A 20,504-nucleotide genomic window follows, 5' to 3' on the forward strand; every position below is an offset into this window, starting at 1 on the left:
TCTAGTTGCTTCTTCTAGCGAGTGACAACGTGTACTGATAACATTCCCGTCGTTGCAGAGATATTTATTATGAGATTCGTCAAACAAGATTTTCAACTTACAGTTGAAAACGTGGATCCGCCTACAATGTTTAAGAATCAAAGGCATGGACCTCTTCTTGAAAATGAAAACACAACTCTAAATGAAAACAATCATTTTAACTGCTTTTTGTCACCTCTGACTTGTAATTATATGAACCCCTGGGGTCTGAGTGGCTATTAAGTTATGATATAAAGCTAAATGTTGGTTTAAATTTGAAAATTTATTCATTTTGAATCATATTTGACGTATCGAAAAATCTAGCAGCCATAGGTTATTAATTTATTATATTATTCAAGTGAATAATTTTGGTTAGATATTGAATCCATGTTTAGTCAGTTCGAATGAATTATAAGATAAGTATTAAACTGAGATAAATGCAAAACATAATTTGTCTTTTTATAGATGACAGTTTTCTAAAAACCGATGAATATGAAACCAGAATCAACGATTTAAGTAAGTACTCATAACTAGTTAGGTTCATTTTCATAAGTGATTTATGTGCGGCAGTGGCTACCATGTAGTCAAGTTATGCATAATTATATCGCTACATGTCCAATTACTTATACATTCAATATCTATTTTTACGAGCATATGGCCAAAAATAGAAATATTTTGTATGTTATATAGAGTTGAAAGTGGAGAATCAAGAATTTAAAATTGGTGAGTTGTTTTGTCAATAGTCTGTAATTAAGCACAAATAAATGTTTCAATTATGAAATTCAAGTGTACTTATGACTGTATATAATTTAAATATGAAATGTATCATTTACAAAGCACCTAACAATAAACAATTACTACAACCTAATTAAAATAATTTCAGTTCCAATGCGTGAGTTCATTAAAAGATATAGAAATAAATATGGTATGTAATTATTTAACTTGTTAAAAAACAATAACATATACAACTGACTCGTTATTTAGAATTAACTATTTTATCATAGTATATGATTAAAACTATAAATAACTAAACTAACTATATAAACTTAGAATTTTGACAAATATTGTAGAACCCATGAAACTTTTCAAATTATATTCAATTAGAAATTCATAAAAATGTTCATATTCATATCTAAGAATTAAAAATGTAATACAAGTGTTAACACCCGACAATGGGGACGTAACACCCGAAGGACCACTCGGGAGTGCCCGAGAACAATGTTGTTTTTACTTTATGGTGTCGATTGGCACGTTTACCTGCACGCCCGGTTTGGGGGTGGATAGGCAACTTAATCAGCGCACGGCGACAGGAGGGATTGAAGTCGCCGTCGCGCTGATTAACGTCCCGCGATAAGCATTTTAATTGCTTGGCGCGAACATCACCGCCCACTTTGAAGGAATCCCTTCAAGACATTGGGAGTGGACAGAGCTTGACAGCTGGGCGTGTCAACGGTCCAGAGGTAGTGTCTAGAGTGGCCACTCTGGAAGTACCATCGGAGGCAGGATGAAGCTCACGTATTCGTCCAATCCGCCAACGAAGAGGATGTGTCGCTTCTTTCACGAGGACAAGCTCATCAACTCGTAATTCTTGACCTGGTTCTGACCATTTTCTCCGAAGTTGAAGACTACTGAGATATTCGTTCTTCCATCTGGTCCAGAAATGGCGATGTAGATCGGTAATGAGGCGCCATCGCTGATATTTTGACATCGGTTGATTGACAAGACTTGGTTCTGGAAGCGATGTGGAAGGTTCAAGAGTCAAAAAATGGCTGGGAGTCAACGCATCCAAGTCACCTGGATCGTTGCTGATAGCACACAATGGGCGAGAGTTCAATGTTGCCTCAATTTGCGTGAGAAGTGTCAAAAATTCCTCACTTGTCAATTTGTGCAATCCAACGGACCGAAGAATTAATGACTTTGCGGATTTTACTCCGGCTTCCCATAAACCCCCAAAATGGGGAGAGGCGGGAGGATTGAAGTGCCAGGTTATTTGGTGTTTAGCGAGGTGATTATGAACACTTTCTTGAAAACCTTTCGAATGAGTGAATTGATGTAAGGGATTCAACAATCGTGACGCTCCGACAAAATTAGTCCCGCAGTCACTGTGTAATTCCTTGATGGGTCCGCGTCTGGCGGAGAATCGAGTGAATGCCATCAGAAAACATTCTGTGGACAAATCTGAACTGAGCTTTAAATGGAGCGCTTTTGTCGTGGTGCAGACGAACAGGCAAATGTATGCTGCTTTCGGAACCGACCTTCGTCCACGTGCTTCCTTCAACGTAATTGGTCCAGCATAATCGACTCCGGTTATTGCAAACGGTTTCACTTGCTGCACCCGAAAGCTCGGCAGACTGGCCATCTTGGGCTGAACTGCACGCGGCCTGGTGCGGAAACATGAGATGCAGAGCCGTATCCGAGATCGAATAATCTTTCGTACAGATGGTATCCAAAATTCCCGTTGGAGATGCGCTTGAAGGGATGCGCATCCTGGATGCTTCAGTCGCTGGTGATGATAGTCAATCAGTAACAATGTTAATCGATGGTGGCATGGCAAGAGAAGTGGATGTTTGTGAGAGTACGGTAGATCAGCATTCGTGAGACGGCCCCCCACTCTGAATAGTCCATAGTCATCAATGAAAGGATCTAATTTCCGAATGGCAGGAGAGCAACGCAATCCTTTTGTTAGCGAGGATATGTCATCGGAATATGTTGTTTGTTAGACGGAATAAACTAAGGCCAACAAGGCTCGTTCTCGCTCGCTCGCATTAACACTCTGTGTAAATGTAGGAGGACGTGATTTCGAGAAGCGAAGACAGTAGGCGACAATGTGAAGAATTTTATCGAAAGACGAGAAACGATGCAGAACGTCAATAATTGAGCATGTAGTCTTAGTAAGGAGAACAGTACATTTTCGAGCTTCAGTGGAGACGTGATCATCTGTGTTGTCTGAACGAGGGACAACAGATGGCCAATTTTCCGGTGATTCCACCAAGAACTCAGGGCCCGTCCACCACAACGGGTGATCAACAAGTTCCGACGGGAAAAGTCCGCGGGAAGCACAGTCGACCGGATTGTGCTGCGTGGGGACGTGATGCCAAATGTCTGGTGACGTGAATTCATGAATTTGACTTGTTCGATTTGCCACGAATGTGGCCCAACGATGAGGTGACGATTGTATCCAGGCTAGCGCAGTGGTTGAGTCCGTCCAAGCATGCAACTCATCAATTTTTAGACTCTTGGAGTAAGTATCAGCAACGAAGCGTAACAGTTTGGCGGATAATACAGCTCCACACAGCTCAAGTCGTGGGATAGTAGACCTTTTGAGAGGTGCTACTTTGGATTTACCTGTTACAAGGTGACAATGAGCTGAAGTAGCTGTTTGGGTTCGAAGGTAAACTGCTGCCGCGTAACCTTTTTCTGAGCTATCCGAGAAAGCGTGAAGTTGCACAGTGGTTGCCTCGTCAACTGTTAGACGACGAGGGATAGAGATCGATTCAATCAACTTCAGTTCTGATTGATATCGTGTCCAAACTTGAGCAATGTCTGTGGGTATCTTATCATCCCATTTGAGACCAGCGGTCCAAAGCAACTGCATGACGTGTTTGGTCCAGAACGTTATGGGAGAAAGCAAGCCTAATGGATCGAAAACTTTGGCAATGTCTGAGAGGACTGACCGCTTTGTCGGGTCGGTTGACGATGGTTTTGTATCAAATGAAAACACGTCAGCTCTCGGATCCCATTTTAGGCCTAGTATTTTTAATTCAAATTCATTTTTTTCATTGTACACAAGGGCTGGAGACATTGCTTGAGCTTCTGCGGGAACAGCTTGTAAAATATTACTGTTATTGCTGGCCCATTTTCGGAGCTCAAACTTGGCTAATGAACACAAGTTTATAAGCTGCGACTGATATTCAAGAGCATCCTTTTCGGTGTTAGCTCCAGTGAGAATATCATCGACGAAGGTGTCGTTCAGGAGAATTGACGCAGCGATGGGAAATAATTTTCCATCAACGATTGCCAATTCCTGAATTGTACGAAGAGCTTGATATGGTGCCGCTGATGTGCCGTAGGTGACCGTACAGAGACGGTATTCCTGCACTGTGGCATTTTTCGAAAATCTCCAGAAAATTCGCAGGTAATCTCGATCAGCAGGCCGCACCACAATTTGCCGATACATCTGTTTGATGTCAGTCATAAATACATATTTCCACAACCGTGAACGAAGAAGAACAACTTGAATGTCGGGCTGAAGTTTCGGACCTGTATACATGCTCTCATTCAAGGAACACCCAGCACTTGTGCGAGCCGAAGCATTGAAAACGACACGAAGCTTGGTGGTGCTACTGTCCGGCCTAAGTACACAGTGATGCGGAATATAATAATGAAACACATTGTCTAAGTTTTCGAGTGGAACCAGTTCCATGTGACCAGCGTCCAGGTAATCTTGCATGAAGTCTGCGTACTGGTGTTGGAGGTTTTGATCATTACTCAGTCGGTGTTCGAGTGCCTGGAAGCGGCGAAGGGCAACAGATTTTGAATCACCTAACAGAGGTGACGCTTTCCGAAATGGAAGAGATACCATAAATCGTCCAGTACTCAGCCGAGTTGTTGTCTTTTTATAAATTTCCTCGGCAGCACGCTCATCTGGACTGAGATGGCGAACAACCGGTAACTCTTCAAGTTCCCAAAAACGCCTGATAGACAAGTCAAGAGTTTCAGAAACAGATAAACACATAGCGGTGACAGTTGACTGAGCATTACTGTCGACAGGTCCCATCAGGATCCAACCGAAAACAGTCTCGAAGGCAATGGGCTCGCCAGGCTTGCCTGTGGCTTTTCCATTTAGAAGTAGCATTGGCAAGATATCGGCCCCCAACAACAGATCGACTGACTGAGGACGATGGTACGACGGATCAGCGAGTGAGAGGTTTTGAATGTGCCTCCATTTTCCCGGCACTATAGGAGCTTGCGGAGTTGGTCCTGTGATTTGTGGGACGATGTAAGTGTCCACGCAAAACGACGGTGCCTGTTTGCCACGTGGCATCACAGTGATGGTTGTTTGACCACGGACTGGGGACGTTGTACTGCTGGCAAACGTGGTAATTGCTACTGTCGAATGATGTCGCTTTAGCATCAACACACACGCAGTTTGTTCAGTTATAAAACTCGCTTGAGCACCACTATCAAACAGGGCTCGAATTGAATGATGGGTGCCATCAGCAGCAACCACATCAAGTAGGACAGTAGAGAGTAGGACTACGTTCTGAGGCTGTCCTCTGACAATCATTGCTTTGGCACTCTGACCAGCCTCGGTTTGGTCTGCCGAGAGAACAGTGGACGAGGATGGAAGATTTTCCTTTGGGTCGAAATGGAGCAAACTATTATGAGACCGATCACACATTGTGCATTTGTATTTTGAAGGGCATGACGAAGTAGAATGTCCTGTGCCTAGACAATTTATGCAAAGACGATGCGTCTTGGCTATCTGGAACCGATCATTAGGTGATTTTGAAAGAAAATTTGGACACTTCCGGACCGTATGTGATTTTGTACATAATGGACAGGTAACCACGGTGGATGAGCTGGTAGTAGCAGCTAGAACCTTTGGTGCAGCGTGGGGACGAGATTTGAAAGTCAACGATTTTTGAGAAGGTTTTTGCTGAGACGTGAACGACGTCAAACTCGACGTGTACTGTCCAGAACGTGCTTCCGCTGATCGTACATGACTCCTTAGAAATTCAAGGAAATCGGTAATCGATGGTTGATGGCGGTCACCCACAGTGATTTCCCAACGCGCTCGGAGGTCATAATCAAGATAATTTTCAAAAATGTGGACCAAAATTGGGCTCCACTGCCGCGTTACAAAATCCAAGTTATCCAAGGCAGCTGTGTGCTCTTGAATAGACGTGATTAGAGTTTTAATTGACGACGCGTCGTTCGACTTGACTGTATGTGGAGATAACAAGGCGTCCAGGTGGATACGCGCCAAATCACGCTTATTTCCGTATCGCGAACGTAATATTTCCCAAGCTTTTATATAATTTGCCGATGTCAAAGGAATATGTGCGATAAGCGTCAAGGCTTCACCTTCTAGCGACGTTTTCAAAATCTCGAATCGTTCGATGTCTGAAAGATCAGCTGGGGCGTGGGATAGAATTGACGTGAACAAATCTTCAAAACCCTGCCATTCTGTTAGAATTCCAGAAAATATAGGAAACTTTCGTGTTGGAAATTTGTAAGTAGATAGATTTCCGAAACTAGCTGTATGATTTTGTACAGACTGAGAAGAGGAGGCGTCGACAATTTGGTGCAATGACAGGCTATACACATCTGCGAACGCAACCAACTCATAATACAAATTATCAAACTCAGCAGAGAGCTTGAGACTCACAGAATTATCTACAACTTCGACTGGTGCTAATCTTTTACCAACAGAAATCTCCATAACTTGGATGTCAGATTCTGCAGTCGAGCGAATTTCTTTAAGTTCCAGTAGCATAGCTGAAATTTTTGCTCGTTTTCCAGGATTATTTTTTTCAGCTTTGAACTCCCCTGCAGCAAGGACAAAAGAGGTAATTTTTGCAATGGCACGAACCATCCGAGCCTTTGCATCGACATATGTCATAGAAGCTTCAACAACCATGATGACACAAATAAAGTCGCCTTGATACTATAGTAGAACGACAGTGAAACACAATGTTTCAGGAGTCAAGTAACAATTACTTTGACTCAAACGGATCTCGATGTATGTTCAAAACGATCTGTCAGAATAGTGTGGTAAATGACGAAAAATTGATGAACATGTATTTTTTCGGTCGAGGTTTGTAGTTTTAATCCGGCCGCGAAGGACCAAAAATGTTAACACCCGACAATGGGGACGTAACACCCGAAGGACCACTCGGGAGTGCCCGAGAACAATGTTGTTTTTACTTTATGGTGTCGATTGGCACGTTTACCTGCACGCCCGGTTTGGGGGTGGATAGGCAACTTAATCAGCGCACGGCGACAGGAGGGATTGAAGTCGCCGTCGCGCTGATTAACGTCCCGCGATAAGCATTTTAATTGCTTGGCGCGAACAACAAGATTCCTGACAAGTTTGTGTACATTTATCAAACAAAATTAATTCCACCTTAAAGTCTACTTAAATTTTTATGATTGTTTGAAGGTGAAATTTTTTCAACATTGGATATTCCCTCGATTTCTCTTGTAGCGATTTCCTTATTTTGTTTTTATTCAAAAACAAATTACTGTAATACAATTTTCAAATATTCTGACTCGTTTTAGCCTGTCGACGGACATTTCCATTTTCCTTTTTCTTTTCTATAAATGTTAATTAATTTTTATTGGTTGTGTCCTCTTAGACACATAATGTACAAAAGAGTGACATCCACTTACAAGTTTTTTTTTTTAAGCGCCAATTTATTATGTATCATCAATGTCATTTTGTGATGAATACAGGAGGAATGAAAATTTGAACAGTGGTAAGAAAAATTTTGGTATTGTTACCAATTCACAGATCACAAGTATTAACTGTGTTTTTCTGATTATGTAGATAGTGTTTGATGTATCAAATATTTCATGTGAGTAAATATCCAATATATTTCATTCAACGTGTTGTGAAGGATTTCACAAGAACATGAAACTTTTAAGATGTTAATGCATTGAGTTAGTTTTGACGGTATTAAAAACGGAAACCGATATTATTATAAATTAGATTTTGGGTATTGGAATGAAACGGTATACCTTAATACCGGCGTATACAGCAAAACTTGAAACATACCGAAACACCGTGACACCGGAAACCGTAATACGGTTTAATAATCAAGATACACAGTATCACAGATCAGTGTGCATCCTCCTTATCGCTATAGAAGCAATATACATTTTTTTTTATGAATATTAATTTCAACAAAAAAACCGTCAAACCTCGGTATACCGGTATTACGGTATGTAAAAGTTTACGGAATACCATATCAGCGGTATTTGAAGAAAAGTTGGTTATACCGATGAAATTCTGATAATACTATTACACAGACCTTTTATACCAAAACTGTTTTTCTCTGGAATCTTTTTATGTTTAACTATTCATGTAACTTAGTATAAGATAATATTCCGATATAACTAATAATTATTACATGTCTGCTTGTAAAATTTTAAACGGTCGATATTTTACTTTCTTAATTTAAAATTTTTACAAGATTTTTTTATTTAGTTTTTATTTAGTCTTCATTGGTCATAACATTAATAACACATTTATTTCACGATAGAAAACATTAACAAATGATAAATGGATCTAAAACTAAATAAAAACAAATTTAATTAAAATATTGAAATATGTCGTGAAACATTGAAAAATATTTTTTTTTTTTATATATTCATGGTAGAGCATCAACTACTAGGGTTATTAGCTTGCAACAAAAATTGGTAATTAGTACATAATAGAGTATAGTTATACAATAGATTCTTAAATTAAATTATTCATATCAATTTGTTTTAAAAATATGATTATTTTGTTGGTGTTGTCATGGATAGGACTTAGGGCTTCAAAGAGGTCACCGGGCAATTGAAGACTTTTTCTAGTATATGAATATGGATACGGGCATACGGCAGTGGATGGTTCTTCTCTGCGCATAAGATGTCCATGGGACATCTTTGAGTGACCTATACGTAATCTATTGATAACTACTTCATCTTTGCGATTTGATGTATGAGGTTTTGACCAGTATTCGGTAGTATTTTTTATTTCTCTCAGTTTGTTATTTTGTGTACGACACCATTCAGATTCCCATAAATTGGTACAAAAGGTTTTTTGTTCCAAAAATATTTTATTTCATCAAATTATTAAAAACTATAGCTGCAACAGCTTAATGTTGGTGAACATTATAGTATACTAGTATAAGGTAGATAAATATTATATCAATAATATGAACTACCTCATATTAACCAACAAATTAATAATTGTTTAGCTTTGCCCAATTTGGTAACTATTCTTAACTATATTTCTTCTGAACTATAATTATCAGTAAATATAGCTAATACTACTAAAAACACAACTCACAGAAATAAATAAGTTTGCACGTTTATATTCTTGAACAAGTACATAAATACAATATACATATTCTCATATTTTGAATATTGATGTAATATTAATGAAACTAGTTAAAATCAGAACTGTACTTTCTGTGTTCGATTCCCAGTTTTTATTCCCAGACCCACGAATTCTAATTTAATACATTTTCATTTCATATTCATATTTAAAATAGATATATAGTCACATAGAAGAGAATTTAATAATTATAGAAAAAACAATGTAAATATCGAATTTACCCTGAATTGTTCAAAATTTCATAATTTTACTGAAAACCATTTGAATACATGAATACAATGAAACAATCTCAATTCTCAATTGATAAATTGAATTGCATATTTTGTTAGATCAATAAAAATAGTAATGCTGGTTGACATACTTATAATGCATTCAACTCATATACGTAATATAGTACCTTGTACATAAATTATGCGATTAAAATATCTATTGTTTCTATAATTAAGTATAATGTATTTAATTCAAAATCAAGAAACTAAATTAAGTGTAACTGTTATATTTTTATTTTTATTTTCAGATATACTTTCTACTTCATCTGAATATTATATTGATTTTTGTTTTCAGAAATAAATCTTATTATTATATAACTTAGCTACATGATAATTATCTAAATGCAGTCTCATATTTATAAATAATGTGTAATATATTATGACAGTAAAGTTTCTGTAAGGCTACTGATTTATTGTCATCACTTACCGTACTTTTATGAGCACTGTATTATTATTTATTATTTTGTTGAAATATTACGTACTAGTGTATTTTTACAATTTTAAATGAATTATTGCCTTTATACTCCTTCAGTCCTTCATTCTTGTTTTCAGTTATAACCATATATTATAATCTACAGTCGGCTTCTCATTGCACTGTGATTCGCCCGTATATGTCCGGGTTAATACCCGTAAGGGACGGGTACAGATTTCCCGATTTTGACAACAGCCAAAAAATGTTGATGATAATATCTCGAGTTAAATATACCACAACTCGTAACAGTATATACCAGAGATCCAGCAGTGACACCACCAATAAGAAATAATTTACAGTGATCTACGCTCCTCGGCGCCGTCGCTCCGATCGAAAATATGCCCCGACTTCCCATGCAACACCACCTAAAGTTGGGCGTCATTCGATTGCGTCCCGTTTCAACCTTTTCAGTATGTCGATTGCGTCCACAAGTCGGATAGGTAAATTATTTTTTTTTTACCTTCTTATGTTTCGATTGCGTCCTGTTGTATGATATATAAGCATAACATTTTGTAAAACGAATAGTCATAATTAATAATTATTTTGTAAATAATAATAATACAAAAACCAATAAAATAAATCCAAATATATAATAATAAATAATTTAAATAATATATTTCTTGTCAGTGTTATAAAATAATAATAATACAAAAAACTCGATTCTAAGGCACTTGACGTACTAAATCGCTACGTGATCGTAAATCGATAAGAATACCAACCTTCAGATAAAATGTTCGTAAACTCATCAAGTAAAAACCAATTCGTGTTTAAATATACCTCCACACAACGTATGACAAAAATATTAGATTTAATTTATCAATTTATCTGTCACATTATCTCTTACCTACTATACAATAGGACGCAATCGGCACACGGAAAAGGTGGGCAAAAAATCGTTTACCTGCATTTGGGACGCAATCGACAAACTCCGCTAAAGTTGGTCACAGTGTAACCGCTGTTATACCCATAGACTTTATACTCATAGACGGAGCATTTTGGTGGGATGCGCGTTGGTGGTGCGGTCATTCCTATCGTGCCAGCAGTGATACCATTCCTTGCCACCAAAAACATTGTTATTAACACTTACCACATAATATTATAAGACTTTATAAATATAATAGCATAATACTATAGTATAATGCTAAATAATTATTGCTCTAATAAAAATAGTAAATACCTATTGTAGTAATTATAATCTAATGGAAACATTATTAATTATCAGGGCTCAGGAATCTATGCATTTCCATATTAAATATTTATTCAGAACTCCGGAAAGCAAATACAATAAGTTGGATTTGTTACAAATTTTTTTCATAGTGTCTGGATAAAATTTAAAAGTTTTTTGCACATATTTATGCATATTTCCAACTTTTTTCCTAGAAATTGAATATTTTTTTATCTTTACTTTTAAATAAGTATTTTTAATATTGTTAACACAAAAAATCAAATTTTTATACCTATGTATAAAAAAATATCAGATACTAATAATAAGCAAAACTAATGAATTGTTATAAAACATAGTCTTGATATAATATATATTTGTCTGCAGTCTAGATCAAGTGATAATTTTAAGAGTTGTAGGTGTAGCTAGACTACAATATAATAATGTATGTTAATATAAATATTTGATTTATTTAATTAAGTATTTACAACACTTAATTAATTGTACCCTTTTTCTCGCTACTCATTCCGAAATAAAACAATTTTGGTAAATTTTTTCCTCATAGAATTGTTATTTTTTTTTTCTGTTGTCACTACAGCATGATGAAAACCAATGTTTAAATATTTGAGAATAGCCATACCTATTATTTGATACCGGTGTGAATTAAATAATTGTTGGCCTATACAATGGTCATTTAATTCTTTAAAAATATATTTTGTTTCAGGTATATTTTATTTTTTTATTTTATTAAACATTTTGTGCTTATTATTTGGTAAAAAAAACATTAAAAGACCGAAAAGTTCTTTCTGCTTCATTACATATCTCCACAACATCATAACTAGGTTTTATCAAAGCGTTGTTTCGATCTTTTTGGTTTATTAATTTAAAATTGTGATTTGAGCTATCAATCAAAAATGGGTGACACATATCACATATTATTTTATTTTTTTTTTTTTTTACCACAAAACCAGCAATATAACTTGTAACTTCTTCTAAAAATGGTGTCAGTCTATTTAAAGATTGTATATAATCATGATGTTGTTCAACTGTATTGAAATCCTCTTCAATATCATTATTTATGATACAATCTAGACCTACATTTACCACAGACATTTTGGTGCTATCAAGTATTGCACTACAATTGCTGTGTGGAGGCAACCTGATTTCGATCAACCGTGCAGCTCGACGGCGTAGATGTGATCGTCAAGGTATTGCCCGCTCACGAATTGTGTTAGCGTATGGTACCTAATTGTCGTGCGATAGTAGTAGACTGTAATAGGAAAATTGAAATGGGTGGCAGAAAATGAAAGTGAGAAATAACAATGTGTTGAATTTCTGTATAAAAGTATCAAAATAAATATGACGAATATTAAAACGTTGCTACAGGGAAATAAAGCTTAAAGAACTATGTTAGTAGTAGGTGGGGGCCGACGACCACAAGCGGTCGCCAATACAACGGGACAATAATGACAAATAATACACTTCTAAAAAAAATAATGACTCAATGCTCGAGTGACAAAACAATACGAGCTTAAACAATAATAATAATAAAATCGGTGGATGATAATAAATTTGATAATGCGGACGGTACGACCCGATAGTAGCTGGACAAACTGCGTCGGTGATGATAAGCTGATCCGCGATCGATGGTCGTCGGTCGATGCGTGCGTGCGTAGGCTGTCGTCTGACGACGGCCAATACTGAATGCGCGTGTGGGTAATAACGGCGGTTACGTCACTACGCGTGCGGATATCTTGATCTTAACACAAAATATTAAGAGATGGATAGGTATGACGTGATTTTGATAATATCCTATACGCTATATCCAAAAATGATACGCGGTCACGGCGAGAGCGTGACGCGCGAAAGTGCGAGGTGCTCGGACGACTTGGGTAGGTACACCACCGCGTGGTGCGAGGGGCTGCGGGCGGCTGAGTATATAACGAAGTTGAACGGTTTAGCGAGGTGCTAAACGCTGTTGTGATGATGGACAACGAACGCGAGCACTATAATGGTGAGCAAAAACGGCTCGGGCGGGCACGGAATCACAAAACGGATATTGACGGCGACGGCGCACCGGTTCGCACAGAGATCGGGCGGACACACAGACGAAGAAAAACGAACGATATATTTTGTCAAGACGGATGAGGATCGGTGACTTTGCGATTTTGCGACATTTGCGACTTGCGATTCGCGACGACTGAAGGCACTGCGTTGGCGGCGGGGAAGAGACCGCCGGCTGCACACCGATAGCGTTCCCTCTCCGGAGATATCGGAACGGTCGTGCGGTGAACATTATCTGCGACGAATGACGATAACGTTATGGGTAAAGTCTAAAAACTGGCATACGCAACGAACAATTGCTATACTGTGAACCACTAATTTCACTATGGACTAATAGTTTTTTATAAGCTAATTTAAATTCTTTACAAGATGGGTTGTTGTTAAACCCACTTCTTTGTCTTACTGAGCTAAAAAATGTCTCTATATGGTCTTGAGATAGTTTAAAAGACAATAAGTAAGCAAGAGAAATTTTTTTTTGCAAACAAGTATATAATTTTAATACATTTTGTAATGCTTTTATAAGCCCAACAAAGCCAGTTTTTCTACCAGATTCTACCACAGTTTTACCGTTGGGCAACCTTAAGCCTAATACATAATTATAAAATTCCTGTTAAAATGTTCATACTTTTCAAATTGTTTTTCATCAAGTGCCAGGCAATAAGGATTTTTAGAATATTTACTTCTACAATTGAGTATATCAAATGCATCATTCATTAGAAAACAAAACTTGCTGCAGCATCAATATCTTTAAAATCATCACATCCTAAAGATTTGCAAAATTTTAGACCATTTCCAACACTATTACTCAACACTTGTGTTGCTAACTTGACGTTCATTTTCTCATTATAATAGTATATGTGTTTATTTGTCAATTTTGTAGCTGCTTTTAAACCTTCATTCTTTTCTTTGAAGTACAACATTTTAATATGGTTCCAAGTCCAACTTATTTTCTTTTCTTCTTGATTAAATAGATACTCCTCTCCTAAAGTGTTTCTAATCAACTTAATCATATGGCAAGCATCATAAAAAACATATATGGGCTCTTTATTATAGGGATTTTCAAAGCTAAAACTTAATTCGTCATTTATATTAAATTAACCACCCAAATTTGAACACATCTTACCATTACTGTAAGCTCCATTAAAAGTGATCGAATGCACTTTGGCACCCGTATCACCCATGAGAACTAAACACTGTTTTAATAAATTACTTCTTTCATTTCCATTTAGGCCCGCTACAAGAAAATAGCCTATTGGCATTTTCCAATGTCCATTAACTCCTACAGCCATAAAAACGAGTGCATTTTTTGCATGAACCTAGTTGTCATTCACTGTATCGATATTAGTACCCATATCAACAAAGCCATGTATTTTAGTTCCATCCCGTTCAATTTTTTCTCTTATGCTCATCTCATCTAAAACAATGTTGCAAATAACAGTTTCATTCTTGGCTTTCTCCTGTATACATTTTAATGCTTCTTAAGTAAAACCTGGGTCTTCATTCACAACTTTATACCATTTACTTATGGTTTTGGGATGTGGAAGTACTTTTTTGAAACTCTTTCTAACAAAATTATAAGCTTTATTTGAGTAAAACTGCAAAGTTATGGTAAATTTCCTCATTTCTGGTGTATATGGAAGCTTTTTACCCTTCATATTAAGCTCAACTAAAGTACGTAATGATTCAGAACCAATAGACTAAATAAAAGAATAAAAACCAAAATAAATAAAAATTAAAAAGCAAAACTATAAAACTATAAATACATTATTTCATTATTGTGAAAAAAATTAAATTATTATTAGTTAATTTAAGTATTAGTTTACTCAAATTAATAGTAAAACATTAATAGCTATATTTTCATCAATATTTTTACAAGAATTAGTTGAAATTACCAAAAAAAGCATAGTACCCATTAGTGGCGTATTTAGGAATTTGTCATGGGTAGGGTCCAGAAAATTTTCATTATACAGATCTGACTTATATTTGCACAGAAAATAATAATATATTATATATATATGTATTAGATAGACGTTTAAATACGTATTTATGGAGCCAAAGTGGGGGGTCCGGACCCAATGGACTTCCCTGTAAATACGACACTGGTACCCATCAATTAATAATATAAATTTACAATCAATTACACTTTAGTTTTGTTAATATACCAGTACCGTGAGTAAATAATTTTTAAATTGAATCCAAATTGCACTTTTTTGTTTAAATAAAGTGGAACCTCTATTTTACAAAAAAATTGTGAAATAAAAATGATATTTTATCATGTATACAACTCGTTTTTAGTGTAAAAAATGCATATAAATAATAATATATAATATTAGTAAATAAAAATAATTAAATACATTTAAATTATAGGTATTAAATATATATATATATACATTTTGTTATAATATAGAATTTTGTCAAGTGGAAGTTAGTTAAAGAGAAGTACCACTATATTCGAGACCACAATAAGCTGTAAGGCTAACTAAGGTAGTACTTACTTTTAAATTATAAACAATATTAATTTTAATTACACACTTTCAAATTATGTTAGGTTTGTTACAAATAAAGACAAATTAAGCATTAAATGAATGAAAAAGTATTCAATTAAAATAGTATTCAATAAAATTAAAAGTTATACCGAGCAAATAATTCAAAAATAAAAGTATTTTAAATAGTAAACAATACAGAAAAAAGTATTTGGTTATATTTACTCAAATACTTTACAACACTGGTTACAGGTACCTATACAAGGTGATTTTTTAAACGTGCTCACCCCCATTTTTTCCTTTGATAATACATTTATTCAAATTCTGATATTTATAATTTTTAACTATACCTAAATACTAAATAGCATATTTTCAAATTCCTGATTTTTTTTTACCACTTAAGGAATGTCCTGTAGAGATACAAACTTCTCTTTTTCAAATGAGAACAACGCTTTTTTATTATAAATTATTTAGTGCATGATTTTCTTGAAAATGTTGATGTATCTAAATCAAAATTCTAATGAGTAGTTTCTGAGTTATTAAAATGTTTATACTGAGCATAATAATAATTAAAAATGGTTTTACAAAAATATAAATTATATGTGATTTTAAATTTGGTATTAATCACACTTGATAATTTTCACAAATTATTTCTATTTATGGACTAACAGTAATTACTTAATAACATTTTCAAGAAAGGGGGGATCCCATTTAAAAACAGAAGTTTATATTGTCACAGGATCATCCTTAAATGGTAAGAAAAGTATAGGTTTCAAGTGTTTTCAAACATTCTAAAAATCAAAATTTAAATAAATAATGTATAAAAAAATGGGGATGTTTAAAAAATCACCCAGTATAATAGGTTAAAAAATTACATGCAAGTGGACAGATGCATTGTCAGTTAAAAATTGTTTTTTGTGTAACTTCAGAACAAGGTCATCATAAGTATAGACTTTTTCTGTCAGCCTTTTTACTTTTTTTTCAAATTAAAATTTTGAGTTTGTTTTTCTCTGTATATCTTTTTCACCATGTCCAAATGCCTCCGTGCTTTTCTTGGAGTTCTAAAATGACTTGGCAATAAAAGTCCAATAGAATTTGCATTTAGCACTTTACGTTTCATAGGACTTTGAGAGCTAGATTTTCCCGGATAGTCTAGAGGTTCATAACCTTAGATGAAATAATAATAATACATTTAGACTGTTATATTACCTGTGTAACAAAATAATGTTTGATGATAAATAAAGTTTTGCATACCTGTACGACGTACGTCTTTTAGATGTTAGAAATGGAACAGCATTATTTTTCAGATATCCACTTGGTAGATAATTTTCTGGCACAAATGATCTTGGCATATTATCTTGTAGTATGGCGGGTACCATTTTATACTACACACTTTTAACCACAGTTGCTGACGATCTTTATTTTTAGGAAAACTAAAATAATATAACAACAAATATTTAATGCATATTGAATAACATATTAATGTTCTAATATAAATTATTGTACTTACGAATGAAATGATTTCTCTGATCCCTTAATATCATATTTTTTACAAACAACACATATTCTAGGCATAATTATTATTTTTTAGCTATTACACAAACTTAAAATAAGATTGAAGTCTATTAATAAAATATTCTGTGAGGATGCTTACCATATTACGATAAGTATACTGTAGTTGTAACACAACCTGGTTGTGTTTTCGCGCATGCGCAGAAAAAGTTCCACACATGTGCAGCGCACCCTATATTTGCCGCGGGAACTACGATCATGCTTCGTTTATGAGTAGAATGTCTATGGTTATACCATAGAACAACCACTCTTATCATTTCCGGCCAAAATCTTATCACTACCGCTATCAAAATCGGGCAATCTGTAACAGCCCCTACCCATAACTAGCGATCGTCCTCGAGCGGACAATGACTATAATGACTACAACAGCGTCGAATTATGCTGTTGCTCTTATCATTTTGTTTATTCCGCAATAGTTATTATAATTTTTAAAAAAACCAAGTTCAGTTTGCTATTGGTACAACTGAGCATTCAAATATTTTAAAATTGGCATTTAACAATTTGCCTGTTCAAAATAAAAAAATTTTTTTTTTTGTTTTTTCGAAATAATATTTAATGGAACTATTCGACACACACCGGTTCGCCGCCGGACTATTCGTCGTAGCCATTTCGCCGCTAAGTGTACTTTCTCGCGATATATCATTAGAGATTGATATATAACAATGCTAAGACCTTTTTTTTAATAACTTCGATTTGTTCCTCAATTCAAGGTTTGGGTGGTGGGGGGAGGGGGTCGATTAAAATGTTTTATTGCAAATATTTTTAATTAGATTATTATTTATTATTCCTAATGGTGTTTACGAATGACTTAAATGATTATTCGTTTGTATGGAACATTATACTATGTTATATTGTAATCAAAAATAAAGTTAATACTCATATGCTTATAAGTACAATCAATTACCCAACAATCCTGGGAGGCTGAAGTTCACCCAAGCTCCCCCCCCCCTTGTTATGTCTATGAATTGTGCATAATATGAACAAAGTCTCGCAAAACAACACTTTGTGTGTACGATCTACGTTTACGGCTTAATATTATGTGACAAGAATTTAGAAACAATTATTGGTTTAGTTTTCGTTTTTAATAATTTTAAGTTTCAATATAAAAAATAATTTTGGAAAACCTATTTCGTCTATGTTTTAAAAATAAACATTCTAAATGGAATCTGAATTATCACTGTTAAACCATTGAAAACATTGATTATAACGTAATTAATAAAAATTGACTAATGCATGGTGTCATAGAAGACTTCTCGTAATACCAGCATACAACATATAGTTAAGTCGTAGGTAAGTATTTATGATTTATATTTGGTGACAATTTAACCCATTGACCGTGGTGGCTTGGCAATGTGGCATCATGTGGGTACCATACATCATAATGAGGTAGGTGTTTATAAATTATATGTAAATAAACAACTAGAAACAAAAAAAAATTTCAAGTTAAAGATGATGTCAAAAGTTAAAATAATACAGAAATAAATAATAAACAGAAACTTCTGTTATGTTTTCGACTTAATAATATTGTAATGAAACATTTTATGATATAATATTATATAGATTACTTAAAGATTTTCATTTGACGCCTAGTGTATGTCTTCGATACTGCCAGTGCGTTATTGAGTTATGCCTCTATATTACAAAAAATGATTAAATAATTATTTATAATATTTTAAATTTCAGCATCGTCTGTACCTATCGTAATTATAAATAAAAAATGTAAATACTCTATTAAAAATTATAACATCTTGTTTAACAAAAAATAAATAAAACAATTAACTAGGAATGATTGTATTATAATATTGTTGCACGACTCAGTCCGTATGAGTTCACCCCTGCCGCCGCTATAATATAGGCTTAGAGTTTTTCGTTGCATACAGTCAACGTATATAGTATTGTAATGCTCCAGAGCGCAAATCGCCAGTAATCGCGCTGCAACGATAATTCTTTTTTTGTTGTATTTGTTATTGTCAGGAGAATGTTCTTATGTAAGCAAAAATTAAGAAAGTTGAGCAGAAAACTAAAAAAAATCAAAAATTAAAATAAATGTGGAAATTGTATAAAAAAAATTAAATATTAGATGATTTATTGCTAATCAATAATTATTTTCAATTTAGTGCGAAATATTTAAACAGACCATGTTCATATAAGTGAATAGTATTCTATATAGTGTATAGAATAAATGAATATTGGGTGCAATAATAATTTAAAAAATAATGTCACAAGTAGTACAAATCCACTGATTTTCGGTTGAGGTTCAAATAAAACATCAGAAATCCAAAAACCTTATGGGTTTTATTGTTTAAGTACTTATGCCCTCATAATAACTGGGTTTTATGGAGTTTTATTGGCCTGGATTGACATGGAGGCCAGTAGCTTGAATCAATTACACTGGTGCCGTATCCTAGTGTCAGCAATCTAGTTTATTCCAAATAACTGTGGTATTTTTATATTTGACTAATCGCGTTATCTCTATAAGGACCATGCCAAAACGTGTAAGTATAATGTATTCCATAAATTTAAGAACATGAAATTCCAAAATCACTGAATACTAAAATACGAGTATATAATCTTCAAAAAAGATAACAAATTTATAGATACAATGGACACATACCAAGATAGAAAATTTTGAATTTAATTTCTATTTCACTCATCAATATTTGTTTTTTTAGTTAATAATTTAAACAATAAAATGCATCTATAATTTTTATATTGTTTCACTGCGATGATTGGATCTAATAATTATATTTAATTAAGCTATAAACTTATTTTTTCTTTTTTTTTTTAAAATATGAATTTTATATTTTAACAATTCTAATTTTTATTTCCAACTGCGAAAATCATAACGATTTTTCCGAGGGTTTGTATTGACTTAAGAACAAGAAATCGTAGTTTTCCATATTTTTTCTAACATATTTAAAACTTTGTAAAACTATCAAATATTTTCAAATTTGAATCAAACATTTTCTTTTAAATTTTGATACGCTTACTAGTTACTGATAGTATATAAAATAAGGACAAATTATTATTTTAGTATAAGTAGTAAAAATCCACTGTTAGCAACCGATGCAAATAGTTTTGTAAAAATAAATATTTATATTCAAAACCAAAATCAAAAGCGGAAAAAAAATTATATTAGAAACCCAAATTGAAATAGGATAAAATGTTTTCGATTTCAAGGTCCCGCATAATGACTTGAATATCATTTCGTTTTAAATTAAATCCAAATAATGTTTAGCAAAAAAAAATAGTTTCCATCTTTCAATGTATTACAAATTTTGGAAAATTGCGTACTGCTATTATAGGTGACTAATACAAAATATATAGTAGAATAATTGTAATTCGTCCGTCGTGGCAA

General features: G+C 34.3%; 3 protein-coding genes across 3 annotated transcripts; all 3 read right to left on the reverse strand.

Moving 5' to 3' along the window:
- Positions 1–1,423: 1,423 nt before the first annotated feature.
- Positions 1,424–2,377, reverse strand: LOC111034408. The gene has a single exon (XM_022315630.1). The coding sequence runs from the start codon at positions 2,375–2,377 to the stop codon at positions 1,424–1,426; it is 954 nt and encodes a 317-aa protein (XP_022171322.1).
- A 357-nt stretch (positions 2,378–2,734) lies between these two features.
- LOC111034409 lies at positions 2,735–6,661 on the reverse strand. The gene has a single exon (XM_022315631.1). The coding sequence runs from the start codon at positions 6,659–6,661 to the stop codon at positions 2,735–2,737; it is 3,927 nt and encodes a 1,308-aa protein (XP_022171323.1).
- Positions 6,662–13,804: 7,143 nt separating this feature from the next.
- On the reverse strand, positions 13,805–16,953 carry LOC111034410. The gene is made up of 6 exons (XM_022315632.1): positions 16,842–16,953; positions 16,602–16,741; positions 14,581–14,788; positions 14,440–14,505; positions 14,215–14,370; positions 13,805–14,073 (listed from the first exon to the last, which is right to left on the reverse strand). Exons 1-6 carry the CDS (start codon positions 16,951–16,953, stop codon positions 13,805–13,807), a joined length of 951 nt encoding a protein of 316 aa, XP_022171324.1.
- Positions 16,954–20,504: the final 3,551 nt, after the last annotated feature.

The sequence above is a fragment of the Myzus persicae genome, unplaced genomic scaffold, assembly GCF_001856785.1.
Source record: "Myzus persicae strain clone G006 unplaced genomic scaffold, MPER_G0061.0, whole genome shotgun sequence".
NCBI lineage: Eukaryota > Metazoa > Arthropoda > Insecta > Hemiptera > Aphididae > Myzus > Myzus persicae.